The sequence below is a fragment of the Sceloporus occidentalis genome, unplaced genomic scaffold (genome assembly GCF_023333645.1).
Source record: "Sceloporus occidentalis isolate IW3139 unplaced genomic scaffold, rSceOcc1.0.p SCAF_277, whole genome shotgun sequence".
Classification (NCBI taxonomy): Eukaryota; Metazoa; Chordata; class Lepidosauria; order Squamata; family Phrynosomatidae; genus Sceloporus; species Sceloporus occidentalis.
In genome coordinates this window covers 175,158-196,322 of record NW_028317257.1, presented here as the reverse complement: position 1 = coordinate 196,322, position 21,165 = coordinate 175,158, and the positions used below count along the sequence as shown (strand labels likewise).

Below are 21,165 nucleotides of genomic sequence, written 5' to 3'. Positions count from 1 at the left end.
TCCTACAACACTTCCAATTTAGATTTCCAATCTACACTATACATAAAATCTGCCTTCTTCTTCCTCCTAGAGACAAGCTAGCCAATCAGTAAAAGCAACTGCCCCTCCACCCTTCTTCATTAGTAGTTCCCCAGTTCAGCCTTATGCGTTCAAGCCCAGACCCTCCTGACCAATCCCTTTCTGACCCCTAGCTACTGACGTCACCACCGGCGAACTCCAAATACTCCGCCCCACCACAGCAAACTGCTACTCATACCAATCACCAATCCTTATTTTCTCCGCCCCCATAACCCCTACATCGACCGCAGCCGACAAGGGACAAAACACCTCCCTTTTACCAATTCGATCCCTCCCACTGTTCACTTATCATTAGGCTGCAAGGGCCTAATCCTACTTGGGCCTCCTTTTGTCCCCAAACTTCCCGTTGTTATGTTGAGACATTTACCCGTGCAAATGAAACAAAACAGCTGAGACTAGCACTTCCGCCATTTTTTTTGTTATTATCAATCCCCTACTCGCATTGTAATAAAGTACCTTGTGCTTGCTACCCATTTTCATTCGAGTCTCTTATTGGTTGCATTGTTTGCCAGACTGTTTATTATTATGATTTAAGGCCTAATGTCCTGCAGAAATCCCTTCCTTAGTTTAGGACAGGGAAGGCCGGTGCATTTATATAATGTCTGCCGGTGTTCTGATTGTGAATGCTTTAATGACACGCTAGGTTTGTGTATGTCTCTCGTTTTGTTGGAGCCGGAGGAGTGTCAGTCGTGTGCTCCGTCCGCCTCCTCCTCCTCTTCTTAGTGGCTGCACCATTCATCCAGCCCTCACACACAGGCACCGACACATATAGGGATATACACAAAGCAAAGTGAGGTGCATGCACAACAGGGTGTGTACACAGCACAGACTCGCAGAGCGACAAAGCACAGCAATCCCCCTTTCTGCATCTCAGTGGCTGTGCAGCCCCAGTGAAACACACACACAACCTGCAGCCAGCCCGGTCACCACAGTGACACACAAACTGCACCCCAAGTCACACACTGTACAACATAGGCGGCTCCAGCACCAAGATGTCCAACCGAGCTGTGTGCCGGGAGGCAAGTCATGCCGGGAGCTGGTACACCGCCTCAGGTACTGCGTTGGGGGTGCAGGGTAGGAACGGGGATGTGCGAGAGGCGGCAGTGGTGGGGGTGGAAGAAAGGTGGGAAGAGATTGGGGGAGGGGTAGTTATGTGCTTGTCTATGGGTTTGGAGTGGCAGTAAAGAGTAGGGTTGGGATGTAGATTACCTTAAAAGTGGTGGTTTTGTGGCTATTAGCCACAAGCATGAGGATTTTGTAAGCATTGAGTGTGCTACATGCCAGTGTATGGCTTCTATGTCTCTCTTAACCTGTACCGCCATGCAGGAGTTCCACATGATCCTTTGTTCCCTCCCTGGGAGGGTTATTTTTACCAAAGAGCCAAAACTCCTGAAATGGCTACCTCTCCTACTGCTGTCTGATGAACATTATTCACATCTAAGTAACGCAAGTCAGAATTACCTGTCTGGCCTGGCCATATGATGGTGCTTATTCGCTTACCTGTGCATTGGCAGCAATCGCTAATCTTACCGACATCCCTAGCATTATCATTGGCCTAGGGTGTTTTCTTTTATGGCGTGGGTTTGCCCTGCATAATGCATGGTTGAATTACTGAGCTTTATTTGGTTTTAACAATACATGCCGCAGGGTCGAAGATTGGGCACATTGGGACTGGCCCTTTATAACGTATAGTTTTTTTAGTGACATAAAAGGTTCTATTTCACCAAAAATTCATGTGCGTGACACCAAATTAGAGCTAATAGTATGCCCCAAATATAGCCCATTTCTAGAATGTTTCATAGTACATAAGGCCTACAGGAAGTACAATAAATTCCCTTAATCCTGGAACAATTAAAATATTTGGGATGGTGGTGTTTGGAATCACAAATGGCCATCAGCATTTTCATTGTCTTAATAACAAAGGATTGTCACGTGGTGCGTTTATGATCTCATAACCCCTTATATGCCTAACTTTCTCGCATGCTATTCTGTCAGCTGTATCCTTGGCCTCAATCGTGAGGCGTTATCCCCATTCCCCCTATTATTTGTAGATACCTTTTCATCAACATTACCCTATGTTGGCAAAAACATTTACGCTACACAGCACAATAGAGGACAATTTGGTTGCCATTTTAGCCTTGCGTGTGTAATGGAGATGCCCGATTCTAAATATGCAGTACATGTATGATGGCGGCCATGTGTATTTTAGTACCTGTGTTTTTGTTCAAACATTGAAGCTCCCTTTGAAAATGCGGAGGTTTGTGCCCAAGTCTCACCAATCTCTCAGCTTTGGCATTATAGCCTTAAAGCAAGCCTCAGTGCTAGCTAAAATGGTGCATTCATCTTCCATCTTAGCACAGTGTCCTAACATCATACTCAACAAAATCCAACAGGTGCAACCAAGTCTTCATGTATGGAGAGAACCTGTCCAGCAGGGCCAGACTGGGCATGTTTAACCCACGTTAAGGATTGTAAAGCATTTTAGTGATGTCACAGCAGGCTTGAATACATGTACACCATACGCAGACACTATTATTATTATTATGTGGCACCAACAATTTAGGCAGCGCTTACGATACATATATTCAAGGAGTATGACACAACCAGAACTGACAGAGAACCAATTCATTGGAGATAGAAGGCTCTGCTCACAGGCTTACCTTGTGCAGAGTAGGCTTGCCGTGCATTTCAGGTCTGGACTGCCCCAATGAGTGAGGCCAATCTGATATGCTCATAGACAGGTCTACTCTGTAATTGTGCAAGTGAGCCAAAAACTCGCAATGCCCCCTCCTGAAAAGGCACTTTCCTATAGGGCAGGCTATTTCAGCGCTGTCAGTTCTCGGTTTGAAAAGTGGCTCCCATTTTGGTTTACTCACCTTGGGTCGTTAAGATGTGCCCAGACCTGGCTCACTGCGCTTAGTGGGATATCAGCCCTACCACGCTGACGAGGCGTATGAGAGGACTCTGTGGTTGCTGTGTTCCTTGTGCAGAGGAGGCTTGGCATGCATTTCGGGTCTGGACTGCCCCGAGGGGTGAGGCCAATCTGATATGCTAATAGGGACATCTACTCTGTAATGGTGCAAGTGGACAAAAAAACTGTGATGTCGCTCCTGAGTAGCCACTTTCCTATAGGGCAGGCTAGTTCAGCGGTGTCAGTACTCGGTCTGAGATTTGGCTCCCATTTTGTTCTTCTCATCACAATCTAGAGGATATGGGGTGAAGGGAAACAAAGGGAAAAGGGGAGAGATGCTTCCATTTGAACAATCTATACATTTTACATTAAACGATACACTATACATTAAACATGACAGTGTTGGCTATTTGAATGATTTGTTAAGTGAGGGAGTTGAAACCACAACTCTTCCTTCAGTGAATAAACCCCTGTGTGTCAAGTACAGATACAGCCAGCCACACACAAAATCAAAAGCACAATGCAGATTGTGTGTTTATGTATGTATATCGTGTGCAGCCAACGTGCCACAGTCTTTCCCAGCCATGACTATGTCTTCTTTTAAAATAAATAAAGGCTCCAGGGACTCAAGGGTTTCAGCCTTTATTTATTTTGATCTACTGGGGAGCTGGCCCTTCCTGGCACAGTTAAGCACCTGAGTTCCTTTGTGTGTGCAGATTCCTCATTCTGGTGACTCGCTATGTCTTCTTTTTGTCATGGAAATGTGGCGTCTGTCTTCTAAAATGCAGGATTACTGATAATGAAGCAGGCGACGATAGTAATAAATGACCATTTGTAATTTTTTTCTCCGTTAATTAGCATTCCCGTTCATAAATAAAGCTAGGGAACATATAACCTCATTATTAACAATATATCACATTATTGGATGATTAGGGATAATGAGTGGTGGCCTTAAAGGTTTACACTTATCAACGCTGAGATTCTTCCAAGTTGGCACTGAGCAAACTTCCTCGGAGACTTTGTAATGTAAGAAGCCATTGTGGTGAGGCTGACAGGTTGCTTCTATACGGTTTCTTGGCCAACAACACCCTGTATACCTAGCCTTCTTTGGGTATTTCAATATACCTGATACAGGTGGCTGGTACACACCCAAACTGGGTTCCTGCTGTCAACAACCAGACTCCAGCCGTCTATTAGATTCTGGTTAGGTGTCCTCTCTATGATACGGCTACAGCTCTGTGAATCGCTACACTGATACAGCTGCTTGAGGGCAAAATCAGTCCACTGGTTGGATCGGTGTAAATGCAGCTTTTGCTGTTCATAGTGAGTTTTGAAACTGGGCTTTAGGTGGATGTAGGCCAAGTGGCTGGTACACGCTGCCCTATGTCAGGTGCAGAAGTAGTTCAATTGAACATGCTTCTTTGATTATTCCTATTCAAGCAGCAATCAGCTGAGTAATATCTTGTTTTCAGGAAGATAATTGGTTTACTAACCAATCAGAGGGTAGTTCACTTTTTAGGGGCAGAGAGTTTCATATATATCATTCAATAGCATATACAAAAGGATGGGACGATTACAGTCATTTCAATTTAGTGTTTGGATTATACAATAAGTCCTTTGCTGTGTAAATGATTTGTTCCATTGATTTGTTGTTTCTTAAGAAGTATGTCATTGGAAGTGGAGGCGGCCATGTCACTTTCTTTCTTTTTCATCTATTGCTGTGCAATGCGTATATTTGATACCATTATAAGTGGAATATTCTGCCATTTCTCCTAAAACAAAGATCAAGCATATCACTGGGTAAAACTGGGCTGCTGTGGACAGTTGAAGGGGGCTAAACTTAGTAGTATTGTCTCTTCTCCCCACAGCAAGAATCGTAGACTGTGTAAAACACAAAGGCCTCCTTTCCTCCCCTCTTTTCTTGCTGTCCTGAAATGCCCTCTGCTCAGCTGTTTTGCTTACGCAGCCATTCTCTCTGTTGTAGATTGCGGCCCCCTCTTCACTTCATTTTGATGCACTGTGTTCTTGCATTGTGTTAAATTCTAGTTAAATATTGAAGTCTACATTGCTTACACAATTCAAGGACCAGGAAATAACAGATGCCTTTGTCATTTTGATGAAGAATTGTATGTCTCTGTATTAACTATGGCCTTTAAAGGCCAACCGTGATTTTATTTTTGTGTTAATAATGAATATGTTGGTCTTCCTAATGCACGGTTAATGCACGTTACCTCTACACACTGTTACAATGATTAAACACCACTGCTATTCCCGGTAATTTCCGCTTTGTACATACACACATTTTCTAAATGTGCACAGTGCATTCATAATGCTGCAGTATTGCATACAAAGCATACATTGTTAGACCTCAAAATCAAGTAAATGCGTGTGCCATTTTTAATATTATTACTATATCAATCTGGGATAAGAAAAGTGGATACAGCATATGGATGAAACATCTTTTTCAATGTTGACCCAATTAAAGGGATCCACTTCAACTAAAGACTTAGACCAGGGATAGGGATAATAAGGCTTTTCTATGTGTATTGATTAATTACATTCATTAGGCTTACTGAAGTGTGCAGAGGGCATTTGGGGAAGCGATAGGCTCACTTTTTTATTGTGATGTGTATGAGTTGATTTTTTTATGCATTGTGAATTTGTTTTTGTAGGACCCCAGCTGAGTGCGCAGTTGGATGGGTGGCTGTCCCATGCGCAAACATCTAAAAGACCTGCAAGGGCCATCATTGCACCGTGAGTAGTATTGTTTGTCTTAACTATTATGTAAATAGTTCTTGCATTTACAGATGATATATAAAATATTTGGTTCTAGGAGTCCTAGGCACCAAGCAGCATGGGGTGTACCTTTTAACTCTCTGGGTTTTGCCTGGAGACTCAAGGTGAAGCTGCTGCTCCCACCCTTTACCCACTTCCCCTCCAACCATGATGTTTTCCCGTGTGTGTGAGGCTAGCTCTGCACGCAATGAGCACGGTACAGCCCACTGACTTCTGCAGGGCCCCCTACTTGCATCTTGAAAAGTGAGAGCTCCGGCTACCTGGGGCCTTGATGTTCCCAGGTATGCATGGGGGTTGATTCTGTGTGTCCACATTGATTGGAAGAGGTCTGTGATCTCCCTTGTAACTGTCCCTGTAGCGTCAAAACAAGCAAAAAATAAGACACAAGAGTTTTATACCAATGCTTCGGCCACAATTTGCAGGCTGGTATGGGATGTCATATTGTGCAGAACCTCATGAGATGGTCTGTGGCAGCACCAACACCTTCTCTATGCAGATCTAGGAGATGGCACAAAAGTACAGTTAAGTTGTACCTCAAGGAAAGAGTTGGGCCCATTTATACAGTGGGGTATAGGATCTTTGTCTTCATGCCTATGATTAATGGGAGCCCAGTGCAAAGTGTGGGAGATAAGCTAAGGCCATCATCATCAAACTGTATGCTGAAATAAAATATTTAGACAAAGGTTTTTATTGCGCCAACATAGGAAAATATTTAATCTTGTATAATTACACCTTTGCCTTAAAACCCTTGGGCCAATATGATAATAAACATTTTCCTTATTTTATGTAATAAAACACCTATAAATGTATCATATGGGGGGAGCTGATCACCTTTGCATTTTCATAGTGATAAATTGTGAAGCAGATCCAAAAGTTGGTCAGTCATCAGGAGCATTCTGCTGGGTTCTTTGGCAGTTGGTCCACATTATAGCTTTGGCCATAGCTCTGCATATATTTTTTTATTTTATTTCTTTACTTCAGCCCACAAAATGTGGAGTTCAGCTTGTGTAATTTTGTCTAATTTTCTAATTACTATTATTATAATATTACTATTATTAAAAATAAACACATGCCCTGATTTGCGGTCATTAAGATGGATGTATATTGGATTTAAACCTGCACGAAAATATATAGGCGGATGTCCAGCACCCTCAATGCTATATAAGTGGAACAATACACATATAATTTATATTGTATTTTTACATTTTACCTTGTAAATAGTGTGTGGTGGACAGTTCTTTGATGTCTAGTTTGTTTTGACCACCCAAACCCTTTGTAACATGCATATTATATTTTTGTCCTTAGTCACGCCGGGTACACCTACTGTGGGTCCTGTGCTGCTCATGCCTATAAACAAGTAGACCCTTCCATTACGTAAGTTATTGCTGTTTGTGGTTCTCTATCCTATACATGAATTCAGGGGTATATCCCTTTCGTAAGTGGTTTATATCTTGTTTTTTAAACCTTGACCAGTTGTTAAAATATAGCTTGTTTTTTCTGAATAGTATGTATTATGAGATCTATTTTACGCATCTCTGCATATTACCAGCATTAGTTTCTTTGTTGGGTATAAGTTCTGTAGTATCTCACTGGATGTACTTATCCTTGAGGACCAAGCCCATGATTAAGGGTGGCTCTAGGTCATGGAGGGGGTCATCTCCAATGCAAACTTCTAATCTGAATTTACAAATACAGAGGGACACAACCTATACATTCATATGTATTAAAAAATACATCATAGTGATTTTACATGGCTCACCTGACATTTGTTGAGCAAGTAGTAACCCTGATAAATCATAAACCTTCCAACTTTATTATATTTCTTATCATTAATATCTGTCATTTCTGTTTCTGCTTTGTAATCGGCTTTCACCAGTGAAAGTTTCACTGCATCAGCAGGTTAGGTTCAGTGTTGGGCCATGAGGAAACTGCTTACTGAGCAAAAAGACGTTGTTCTGCATTAATTGTAGCTTGCAGAACACATCCACAACCCTTGCTATTATTCAAAAACCATCAGTCAACAATAGCAGTTGTAAAACAGTGGTACATTTTGTGAAGAAAAAATCTTAACGCTAGCTGTATAGTGCTGTCTTGGATATAGTCTGCCCCACAGTTATAGATATCTACTTAAATCTGGATGTATTTTGGATTACTATCATTTTAGTGAAGCTACCATTATAGGGCTGCACATTATTATTTATTATTATTACTACAGGGCTCAACAAACCCCCCCCGGTGCCAGGTCGCCATGGCGAATAGAAACCTCTTCCTGGCGCCCAGGGTGTTGCGTCACAAATCCGGTGTAGTGGGTGCTGTGAGATGCCCAGTGGGGTCACATAACACACGCTACATCACCCCGCTGGGTGCCTCACGTCACTCACTTCACCGCACACCTGCAGGAAAGCATAGCGTGCCGGATTATTGATGGCAGAAGATAGCCAGCGCCGTGGAAGGTGAGAGGGGGAACAGAGGAATCTCCGTTAATAAGTGGAGAGTTAAGATTCAGGATTTTCATACCTGGATGCAGGATTAACGGTTATTTTGCAAATTCAGTTTCAGTGTATTCCTAATTAACTAGAGAGCTTTTTGGTAGGCAGATAGTAGGCCGAGTAGAACGCCTGTTCTAGTGTGTTATATCACGTGTATGAAGTAGGTGTTTTTTTTTGTTTTTGTTTTTTCTTTTAGGAAAAGAGTCTTTATTCTTGGTCCATCCCATCACGTAGCCCTCTCTAGATGTGCACTGTCCACTGTAGAAATGTATAGGACACCTCTGTATGATCTCCATATTGATCAAAAAGGTAGGTTCTAGAACACCTGATTTGCTGGAAACACCAACAAGGGGGACGCCGAACTAGAAGATTATTTTAAGTGCGTAATCTTCTTTAGGCTACCCTTCATTTGGATGCTTTGGTGTTGCATTGTGATCATACTTGGGATTAAAGGTCCCTGGTCCAATGTAGCTATGATTTGGACTGCTACAATATTAAATAAGTCATCCTTTGTATCTTTTCAGTGTACGGAGAATTGTGGAAGACAGGGATGTTTGAGAGAATGTCTCTGCAGACAGATGAAGATGAGCACAGCATTGAAATGCATTTACCATACACTGCTAAAGCAATGGAAAGGTAAATTACCTCTTTAGTGTACATTGCCTTTCAAGGAAATTGCTGTACATATGAAGACCAGTGACACTCTAAATGTGACTGCTCATTTTACTCACAGTAATAATGTAACTATTAATGGATCTCCATGTACAACTATGCTACACATTTCATTGAGCGGGTTATACTGCTGTCCTTATTTTCTGCTATTCACTCTAATGCAGTTCCTCTTCAGATCTCTATAATGATGGAGCGGGAGCTACACAAGCTTCCCACTAAGTTTGCTGGCCTTTTATAAAGAGTAAAAAGGTGTCCAACCATAAAATGTAAAGAGATACTCACTGCTGTATAAGGACTTTAAAGGAGTCCTATTTTCATGTTATGTTCATAGAGTGCTACGAGGCGGCGCTATATAAATAAATGTAATGTAATATTGGAGTCCATTTTGTAGATATTCTTTAGGTATTTGAGTTCTTTTGTTTTAATGTGTCCCCATGCTGCTTCTACTGAATGCAGGGATCATGCTGCAGAATGCTTCTTGCACATGCTCTGTAGAACTCTCCATTCTAGTCAATGGGAAAATCAACAACCAATCACATATGATACCTCACCAGCTAATGTTTTCTTAGTATTCATTGGCTGTTAAAAATAATGCTGATATACCACAAAAACAAAAGAGGGATATATACACAGATTAGACTTATAATTAACACCACCTGCCTAATATTGACTGTATCGCCGGTTCACCGCTTTTCCTTGCTTGGACGACTTTTGATAGGTACTGACCGCTGCAGACTGGAACACCCCACAAGAGCTGCAGTTTTGGAGATGCTCTCTAACCATCACAATTTGGCCCTTTCAAAGTTGCTGAGAACCTTACCCTTGCCCATTTTTCCTGCTTCTAACACATCAATTTTGAGGACAAAATGTTCACTTGCTACTTAATATATGCCACCCACTGACAGGTGCCATAATAATATCAGTGATATTCACTTCACCTGTCAGTGTTCATAATGTTATGGCTGATCGGTGTATTATATGTTGAAACTTACTGTAAGTATTTTCTTTTCAAGAGGAAACTCAAAAGAATTAATTCAAACCATTTTTGTTATGTGACATATATCCCTAATTTCTTTTATATATTTTTTTTCTTCTTCAAGCCATAAGGATGAGTTTACCATAGTTCCTGTGTTGGTTGGAGCCCTTAGTGAATCAAAGGAACAGGAATTTGGAAAGCTTTTTAGTAAATACCTAGCAGATCCCAGTAACCTTTTTGTAATTTCATCAGATTTCTGTCACTGGGGTAAGTAAAGCATTTTTGTATCAAATACATGACAAGCAGTTTATCAAGATAACCTTTAGGGCGTTCCATATATGATGGATAAATGGTGGCAAACATTTAACACACCTCAATTGCTTAAAGGCTTTTTTAAATTTGTCAAGTGTCTATGTATGCAACACTCTTTAGTGTTTTTATAGACTTCATGCAAATGGAAATGTATTGTATAGTTACAAATAAAAACATGCCTATTCCTGTATGCTTATCAGTCAAACAGTTCACAGATCAGCAAAACACAGTTAGCAACTGAACCAAGTGATATTGCTAAATGAAATTGCATGAATATAGTCATAAAAAAGCTTTAATCTCAAATGTCCATTAAATAGGTTTTATAGTCGTGTGTTTTTTGCTCTTCTTTCCTTTTGGCTCATAGTCCCTCTTCTGTGTAAGTTTGCTAGACTGTATTTGCCCAGTTAGGGCAGGCTCTACACATTTTATTGCCAGCAGCACAACCCAGATCTCTGAGGGAAACTTTCTTTATCAAAACCTGTTGCTTAAGATCAGCAGATTAGTTATATGAAATGCTATATTTTCAGATATGTCTTAAGTTTTCATTCTTTCAAGATCATGTAGTGACTTATTCTTGCCGATCCTTTTTTTCCTCTCCAGGGCAAAGATTTCGCTACACATATTATGACGAGTCTCAAGGAGAAATTTACAGGTCAATCGAACATTTAGATAAAATGGTAAATAATTTTTTTTTTTGTTAATTACAGTAAAATTTTTAATTTTAAGGCTAAATTAGTCCCATTTCTATCCCACCTTTTTATTCACTGCTTGCTGAAATATGATTATAAATTATGGAATCATAATTAAAGATAATTAGGCTATTTGGTAAAACTGAAAGCTATTTCCCTTTGCATTTGTATGTTGTGCTGTCATTGTAAAAAAATTGTATACAAAGAGTTAAAAAGTCACTCTGCTCTAACACTGATCCATTGACATTGGTATTCTGCAGTTGAGTAACACATAATATCAGTGAAATTTGAGATTACGAGATTTCAGTCATTGATTTAGAGGGTACTTAACTGAACCTCATTCACCTTTTACTATTGAAATACAACACAATGACTGCATCATACCATTTATGTCATCTCATCAGACTTATGTCTTATCATGTAGCCATGCATGTGCTGTACTGCTACAGCAGTAGTTCTGGCAAAACACAGCTGAAATCATACAGTTCATTGCCTCTCACGTAAAGGCCTGAAGACTGTGGAAAGAAAGCATGAGCTCAGACTAGATTGACCACATTCTTTTTCTAGGAACCACATCAACTTTTGTTGAGAAGAATATTTAAAGTGCTACCCTGCATTTTGCATAATGTATTAACAGATACAAAGAAATCAGTTACTCAATTATACATGCCACATGCTGTGAGCAACATGTGAAATGTTACACCAATGTGGTAACTGTGCCAAAGACACATTGCTATTGTTAATATTCAACTTTGATACCAGATCTTATTGCACGTTTTTTTGTCTTTATTTATTTCTTTAACATAGGGTATGGGCATTATAGAGCAACTAGATCCTGTGCCATTTAGTAATTACTTGAAGAAATACCACAACACTATATGCGGAAGACATCCCATTGGGGTTTTATTAAACGTATGTATTACTTCTTTAATTCATGAATGCGTTTGGATAAACCCGTCCTGTCTCTTCACTTTCCACTTACTGTTAACAATATGGTATATCCAGGAAGTTTAACTTGTGCATCAATCAAGAAAATGTCAAGTCTGTGTCATAAGAATAATTTCGATTCCCCTTAAGTGATCCCAAATTAAATTAAAAATAATCTTATCTGTATCTTATGTTGGAAGAATTCTCTCTACTTCCCTAAATACCTTGAAAGTCACGGTTACTTTTGATCAGATTCCAGCTGGATATTTTTCTCTTCCTGTTTCAACAAGCATCAATAAATATAGTCTATCATCACAATTTTTTTTACATATATTAGGTTTTTTAATACTTCCCAAAACATTTTATTAATATTTTCAGACAAAGCTATCTCGGAGATTCACTTATTAAAAATTACATTAGATATTTAAGCATTGTTTTTAGCAATCTTAAAGCAATTGCTTAAAAAAAATCAGTGCATATAAAGCGTTTTTTTCAAAAACTGCAGTAAAATATATTTTAACAAAGTTGTGTGTTAGCGCTAGACTAGAAGATACCACTGAAAGTAAAACTAACTCTTACAAGCGTTAGACTTTAATTCATTGTACTTCCCTTATGCTGTATTGAGACTGAAAAACAGTATCTTAGAAGAAAGATAGATACAAGTTGTAATTCACAAATTCTTGCTTTCTTTTTCCCCTCTAGGCTGCATCAGAACTCCAGAAAAGTGGAGTTAATATGAGCTTTTCATTTTTGAATTATGCCCAGTCTAGCCAGTGCAGAAGTTGGCAAGACAGCTCAGTGAGTTACGCTGCTGGAGCACTCATAGTGCATTGATCCACTGAAGTCTCAGGGATGCCACCTGAAAACACAATGCTGACACAAACCTTTCCTTTTCTGTCCACGGGGCCATTGTCAAGCAGTGGCTTCGTACTGCCCTGCCTTGTGGGTTTAGTGGAGCCTCAATCTAGTTTAAATCTTCCCTGTTCCTTTTTTAGTAGGTGTAGTCCTATCTTGATTTTTGACTCCATTGAAAAATAAAATGTCTTTCTTGGTTAAGGTAACAGAAATTAAGTTGTGTCGAAGTGTTTGTGAAAGTTGGTGGTGGCAAATCATTGAAAAATGCTAGTTACATGGGTTAAGTTAGCCTTTACCATAACCCAAATTTGCACTCTTTGCAGATATGTGCACATATATTCAGCTTTCAGAATAGTTTTGCAAGTTGTAAAACAGAAACAGTTTAAAAAAGAGGAGTGGAAGCTTTTTAATAATAAAAAAGCATTTATAAATTATCCTTTATCCTGTATTAGAATATAATACAATTCATGTATAGTTGGTTATTACCAGTGTTGTACAACAAATACCTTCTATTTTAGTTGCTAATAAAGGGCTACACAACCAAACGTGATATCTTTATTTTTTGTGCTTAAAGTTCAGGACGTCATCTAGGTGGTTTCTGTATACAACATTATGGGGCTTTTATATCACTCTGTTATGCTGCATTTTTTATGGAATCAACTAGCTGCATTTATATGCATTGTATTGTCAGAAAGGACATAGTATGTGCTCAGCCAACATATTTGCAGGTTATGTCTGAGGTCAGCTGGATGGCAAAACGTATACTGGTAATTTGTAAAGCCAAAACTATGACCCTGCTAATTTTACTTCCTAGAAGACCTCTCTCATTGAGTTTACCTACACAAATTATATATTGTTTATATTGTGTATGTGAGGACAAAAGAAGGGCTTTCTTTAGATACTATTTTTTATCATATCTAATCTCCTGTAAAATAAAAGATGGTGAAAAATTGGAAGAAAAAACTCCTTTTCTCACTTTTATTTGAATAACCTTTTACACATCTACAAGAGCTAATGACAAATCCTGCTAAGTGGACTCTAATATTTGTCCTGAGATTAAAAATACCCAGTGTTTTTATGGGTGTTTTTTTTGCAAGTTATAGGGCTTATTTGGGACATCTTTGAAGCTGGCCAATTCAATTTACCTTGATCAAACCATATATTTTTGAAAACTAGACACCCCACTAACACTTTCCGTTTGTCTTTGTCAAAGTTTGTGGTGTTTTTTTTTCCACACAAATTGTACTTCAGGTATGAATTTATAGCTCCTGGTATTTGTCACTGTCAAACAAGACCCCGATATGTGTTCAGCTATATCTCCTGCGTAAGGTGGGGGCTGAAAGGCCACATTTGGGATGTGTGCATTTTTTTAATTTAGAATTTTACCATCTGGTCTTTCTGCCATCATGTCCTATTTGGGACATCTTTGAAGCTGGCCAATTCAATTTACCCCAATCAAACAATATGTATTTTTTTAACACTAGACATTGCATGCTATTTCAAATGCTAGTATTTAACTCTTTCCATGCACAAATTCTACCACTACCAAACTTTGTGGTAGTAATTTTTGTGTGTTTTTTCCCCAATATGTGTTCAGCAACATCTCCCGAGTAAAGTGATACCACCCATGCGTATGTACGGTTGCGTGGGGACTAAAAGGCCACACTTAGGAGGTGCACGTTTTAATTCATTTTGACATCTGGTCAGTGTGTGCCCGTGTCCTATTTGGGACATCTTTGAACCTAGCCTATAATTAACGCTGTCAAACCATACATTTTTTTAAACTAGACACTCCGTGGGTATTTCAAATGGTAGTATTTTAACTCCATGCCAGGATTTTTGGGAATATACAGTGCTATTTTAGCACTTGCTCATAAAAATAAACAATTTTATTTTTTTATATTTTTGGACTTTTGATGGAACTGGATGGTTCCCATGATGCTGACATCACTGTATAATTATGTTTACCTGTTTCAACATTTTTATTTATTTTAACTATTTAAAATGTTTAATTGTTTTTAAATATATTTTACTAATCACATTGTGATTAGAAAGTTGGGCTGCTTTGACTTGGATATTGAATGCAGTACCTTTATTTATTTTTTTAATAGGTGCCACCATCTTGCAAAATCTCGCAATGGTGCTTGTGACCGCTCTTCGGTGTCACAACGCCTTGAGGTGTTTCAACAACACTGTTTGAGTTTAGGAGGTGACTGTTGATTGCCTTCTTAGCTCCTTTAAAGCAGGCATCTGCCGCTATTTTGTATATGGCGCACATGGACAATTCAGCAAAAGAAAGTGATCTTTGATTTAATGTCATGAAGTGCTATGTCATCTGCCATTAACTGACCTTTTTGCTGTGACAGGGGCACATCATTGGTCGTTAATACCCGTTTGTGCCACAACTGTGGGTACCAGGTCAGGCAGGGAATAAATGCTTGTTCAGGACCCTGTGTTAGTCTGCTGCAGCTTTAACTCTGGGGTTGGGGACCATCTGCCTACAAGGTTCAACAGGTCAATCGGATGGAAGCAGGGCAGACAGAGAGGTGGTCGAGATCAAAGTAAAAAAAGTATAAGGCAAGGGATACTCCAAATGCAAGCCAATGTTGAATACTTAGTATGGTGGGCTAAACAGAGGCAGAGTCAAAGTCCAGTCAGGATAAAACAAGGTACCAATGGTTGTAGAACGAAAGCTAGAAAACAGGCAACCATGAACCAGACAGATAAATTACCAAACTGAAAGAGCAACAAAGAGCGGAATTAATGGTCCAGCAAGGGAAGCTGGGAGGAACACTGGTATATAAAGGCCACCAATGACAACATTGCCCACAGGTGTGTCAGGATCCTGAACAAGGAATGCAGAGGGGGCATGAAAGGACAGAAATCCCAGCAACCACAGATCCATGTGCTGGTGAAACGAGTAAGGGTATAACCATATTTACATTAAAAGGGCATTAGCCCCTGCTATTTGGCTAAGTAACATTGTTATAACATGAAACAAACCAAATAAAGGTTAATACTACAAAAGAGATCCTGGTCATGCAATATATATTACTGCCTTTGTTAGCGCTCTGTTTTATGGTAAACCAAACTTTCTATTACTTTTAAACAGTATGTAATGTGCACGACAATTCTTCCTCTGTATAGGTCCCTGGGAATGATTTATGATTTAGATCCCACGATGAAAATGCGAACAAAACACTGATAACATCCAAAGCCACTTATTATATGGATCCTGACCTGTGGGTGTATTATTACAAAATTCTTCATTTTGTTCTCATTTCTATTTCGGTCTATAAATCCTAGTATGTATAATCTCAAAATTTACCTCCAATTAACCCACAGCTGTGATGCCAAGATGACTTAATCACTCAGGAATCTTTATAAAAAAAGAATGTGCATGCTGCAGGGCAGTCATTATATTAATGCAGCCAAGCACTTTTTTTGCATAGACAGGGAAATCAGGATACTATGACCAACATTACTTTGCGTAATATTGTAAATGTAATTTGTGTAAATATACTGTTTTGAATTTTCCATACATACATTTGAAATAAAGGTGATGCTTAGAGCAAAATGCAACCAAGTTAGGACAACCATGACCTTACTCTATAAGCAGTCCTATGGTCAATGCAGTCACTTTTATGGAAAGTGTTATCTTAACACCAGTTTCTCATTATTTGCATGCTTGTTCTGTCCTTTAATGTTATATCTCCCCTATTGTTAACTTTCTTATTACTACTTGTTAGTTCAAGGAAACCATTTTTCCAGAATGAATGAGGTAACAGAAGAGAAATCTAGGGCCGAAAAGGGATTAAATATGCTGGTTTGAGGCCACAAATCCCACCATCCATGAGGTGAACTTGGTAAATATCTACCAAAACAAGACATTGATTGCCAAAAACAAAAGCTGTAACTGAGACAGTTCCCCTTTAATTCGAGCCGTTACAAGGTAATCAAGCAGTGTGACAAGACACATATCGAAAAATGTATTTTAAAGTATAACATTTGCTATTATTGTCAAGGTTATTATTATAAAGATTATAGTAGTAGTAGTAGCAATATAGTTATTAACCTTAGTATTTGTTTGCAGATTACAAGCAGATGCAGTCATTTTTTTGTTGTAAATATATCTTGCACGAAGAAGCATCTTGACTTTTTCTGTATTGGCATCACCTTCAACCAAAGACTTCATCTTCTCTAGGACCAATACGGCTATGTCTATTTATGCTATATTCTATTTTCTTGATCCAATATGCTTCAGGAACAGTTCTGTTTCCCAGTTGAAATATTGTTATCCTTTGTCTGTATACACTACTTGTTGTGCAGTTTTGTGCTGTAGATTCTTATGTACTTATTTATAGAAGATATGTTGTAGTGGTGTAAAACAATAGGTACTATTATCACGCAAGTAAATTATACAGCTCCTAAGGGTCATACCATTAAAACAATATATTAGTTGCAAGCATTTTTTTTTCATGCTAATGGCAGTGAAGAAAGCTGTCAGTTTCCATACTCTGATTACTCTTCACAGAAGAAAAAGACATATTTGCTGTGTGCTTAGAGTGATTTACTGCATTACACTCAGCTGGTGTTTCATGGTACATCTGTAATATTTTCCTTATACTTTCTTCCCTTTCTTTCTTATGACCACAAGATGGCAGAGCCACAAATCAAATGCTAGTTTTTGTATTAAGGAAACATAGGACATGTGTTTAATGTCATAACAATCAGTCCCTACACTCATCAGATATGTGTTAGAAGGAAGACATTGAATATTCCAGGTATTTTCATATCACAGAATTACTCAAAAATTATATTTTTTAGCGTGGGCCTGTGTTGAGATCTTGAAAGGTCCAAACACTCAAGGAGTGAATTTGCTCAAGCATGAAGACTTTATGTACAGCAACTTCCCCTGATTACAGTAATACTGTAATAATGTTTTTCTTTTTTTATAGGGCCACATCCCCTCTTATGTATTACCTATAGTACACTATTTTTTTTAATACTACATGGATTTGGGAGTAGTGAGTGATCTTGTTTACTATAGTTTTTACTCGCAGTGCTAGAACAATAGGACGTTGATTAAAAAATAATTATTACTTTTTACTCTGTTTTCTTTGGGGATCTCTATAATTTCTTATGGATTCCAGTTATATCATGGTGACATTACTGAGCTTGCTATTATTATGATCTTTTATTTATATAGCAGCAGCGTAGGACAAATCTTTAACTGGCAGACTAAGCCAAGCCAATACATTACTTAAGAGTGCCCTACCGACAAGCCTACAATCTGTATTTATTTATTTATTTTTTATTTTTTTTATTTACTTTTTCCTTTTCAGCAAGCATGGCTCAAAGCTCCACGAAATCCACGATCAGCCATTCCTGCTATAATGGTGTACCCCATGCTCTGTCGGAAGAAAGCCAGATCTTCTGAGCAGCGGCAGGGAGATGTCCCTGTCGCTGCAAAAAAAGCAGTATGTCCTAAGTTCACCTTTTATAGACATACCAGTACAGCCACGGCAGCGAAGGGGTTATAGTGCATGGAAAAATGAGTCCAAGGATGACTCAGGATAGGGAGAAGACACAGCACTTCTTGTATTGTGGTGAGAAGAAAGCCAGATCTTTCTGGCTTTGTCAGAAGAAAGCCAGCTCTTCTGAGCAGCGGCAGGGAGATGTCCCTGTCGCTGCAAAAAAGCCTGGAAATACAAGTATGTCCTAACCTTACCTTTTATAGAATCTAAAACCTTTTTATAGAAGAATATAAAATCCATTAGATGGATGAGATACACGATGAGGAAGTTAAGATAATTTTCAATCATATCCAATTTAGCATTTCATTTTTTTTTGGATAAGCCTTAAGTGCATAGGGCATTAGGAACATTCTTGGCAGAAATACTAGTTCAAAGGGAACTTGAAGATGGAACTTCAAACCAGCAAGATAAGGCATTGGCCTTGGTGTTTATGGAACCAGGTTAATATGTAGTTTGGAAAAACTACAAAAAGTAAAAATCTCACCAACCCTTACAGGAATTCAGTTTCTTGGCACCCTCAAGCTACTAGATATTCTTGTGGTGAGTGGCAATAATATGGATTTACACAATAAGAAAATAGGTGCATACAGGTGCTAAAAGTGTATCAATTGTAATGAAATAATAATACCTCTAATAGAGGGGTGCAGTCATAACAATTGGTGTTCTATTTTGTTTCAGGACAAGAATGCTTTCCTTAGATACCATATCATCTAATCTACTATATAAAAAATATGGGGAAGAAAATGTTTTTATATATATATATCTATAAAGGCTAATGAAAAATACAGCTAAGCACATTCTAAAATTTGTCCAGAGTTTAAAAATACCCAATGTTTTTATGCTTTTCTGTTTAAGGTAATACGTTTGTTGGCAAGCCCAGAGGGACACAGGGCCTAGGAACCTCCAGGCAGGATGGAATGCCAGGCCAGGAAGAACATTCAGGGAGATGTACAGCAGGTAAATCAGGAACCAGATACCTAGTCTCAAAACAAGCCGGGGTCAGTAACGGGTTAACAGGATCAGGAGACAGAGACTGGTCTTAGTACAAGCCAAGGTCAGCAACGGTTAACAGGGTTAGGGGACAGAGATGTGGTCGTAGTACAAGTCAAGTTCAAAAATGGGTTAACAGGTTCAGGAGACAGAGACATGGTCTTAGTACAAGTCGAGGTAAGCAACGGGTTAACAGGTAAGGGAATGGGAGTTGATACAGGACTTAGCGTAGGGAACTGAGACGCAGGAACGAATCACGGAGCTGGCTAGTCCGACCGACTACCTTCGCTGTCTTGTGCTCCCTTAGCCTGGGACAACACACTTTCCCCGGTTCCCCAGTCACTAGCCGAGACTCAGTGTAGGGTAAAACCAAACGAAGACTGATTTATTTTGGACACACAGGGCTGGATATATCCAGCAAAACACACATTTACATAAAATAAGATATTGGGACACAAACCGCCCCCTTAATCTGCCTCCCAGAGACAACAGGGGCAGTAACGGGATTAACAATACAATGGAGGGGAGACTGATTTATACAACATTAAATTGAAACAATGGCGGTCACTCCCTGGTGGCAGATCCTGGCTGTCTACTGGAGATAATCCCCTCAGGCAGTGATGAGATGATACTGCTGGGGGTAGCCACAGAAGTCTTTACAAACCCAGGGCCCATAGTCAATAGGGAGGAGGCTGGCAGTCAGGCCTCTCCAGTGGCCCCAGTGATGGAGGGTTCCGTCACAGTAGAGGCAAGCTCTAAAGACAACGGAGCACCCAACTAGGGGTGCCAAAGGCTTAAATAGCGTCCCAGGGTACTTAGGGGTCATCCCGCCAAAATTGGGTGCAGGTCCATTTAAGAGTAGGTGTGCACACGGGAATGCGCTTCACAGACACTCACAGGATGCCGGTGCTGGCAGACGGAGTGGGTCAGCTCCAGGATGCCGGATCCTTTGTTTACGAAGCAAAGCAGAGCCTGCAGGAGGGCAGAGGACCCGGGAACATCGGGGGTGAGTGTCGGTTTTGACAAGGTTCAAGTAAACATTTTTTCAAATCTGGTCATAAACATCCATATCTGATTTGGGACATCATTGAAGCTGGCAAATTCAATCTACTCCCATAAAACCATATAGTTTAGAAAACTAGACACCCCAGGTAATTTCAAACAGTGGCATTTCCGTGCACTAATTCTGCCACCAGTGTCAGTGTTTGTGGTAGTGTTTTTTTACACATTGTAATTCACTGCCAAACAACACCCCAATATGTGTTCAGCAATATCTGCTGTGTATAGTGATAACACCCATGCATGGAATTGACAGCTTGTTTGGGGGCTAAAAGCCACTTTTGGGACATGCCCAATTCTGTTTTTCAACTTTGAATTTTGACATCTGGTCATCCTGAGCCCTTTTGCATCTCGTATATACTGTTTGGCCTGAGAGTCTATGTGGTTGAAAGCTTGATATTCTGAGCATGATTAATGTTTATAGCTGTGTAAGTGGAACTGTTTTGTCTCATATATGAGTTATAATTGAATACAGTGGACATATCTGTTTTTTCCTTTTGAGATTTGAAAACCATATACCTGGATGTTTTGATCTATTTGTCCTATATAACAGTGGCATATGTCTGGAGATTACTTGAACAATCTGGATATGACTGCCTTCTGGTAAATTTCTCATTTGTTTTAGGGCCCATTTGATAGACAGGATAATCCAACTGTCTACATTATAACTTGTCTGGTTGAAAAATAACAGAAGCTACACAAAAGGGGTTTCTTCACTAAAGGGAAAGTCAACACTTGCTGGGTAAGGAGACTTTGAAGACATATCCCTGGTTTTACTATGCTTACTGGGGTTGGTCCTTTATAATGTCTAGTGAAGTTAAGGTAGTGAAACAACAACTCATTTTAAGAACCCAGGACTTACCTATGTTTGGAC

At 39.4% G+C, this 21,165-nt stretch overlaps 1 protein-coding gene across 3 annotated transcripts; it reads left to right on the top strand.

The window, feature by feature from the left end:
- The first annotated feature begins 1,070 nt into the window (after window positions 1-1,070).
- LOC149275598 (protein MEMO1) lies at window positions 1,071-12,684 on the top strand. 3 transcript variants are annotated; one of them, XM_089504543.1, is made up of 9 exons: window positions 1,071-1,131; window positions 5,662-5,743; window positions 7,091-7,159; window positions 8,471-8,583; window positions 8,799-8,910; window positions 10,047-10,189; window positions 10,835-10,911; window positions 11,731-11,835; window positions 12,553-12,684. In XM_089504543.1, exons 1-9 carry the CDS (start codon window positions 1,071-1,073, stop codon window positions 12,682-12,684), a joined length of 894 nt encoding a protein of 297 aa, XP_089360669.1. The 3 variants fall into 3 exon arrangements, with proteins under 3 accessions (XP_089360669.1, XP_089360670.1, XP_089360671.1); XM_089504544.1 differs by lacking the exon at window positions 7,091-7,159; XM_089504545.1 differs by lacking the exons at window positions 7,091-7,159; window positions 8,471-8,583; window positions 8,799-8,910.
- The last annotated feature ends 8,481 nt before the right edge of the window (window positions 12,685-21,165 follow it).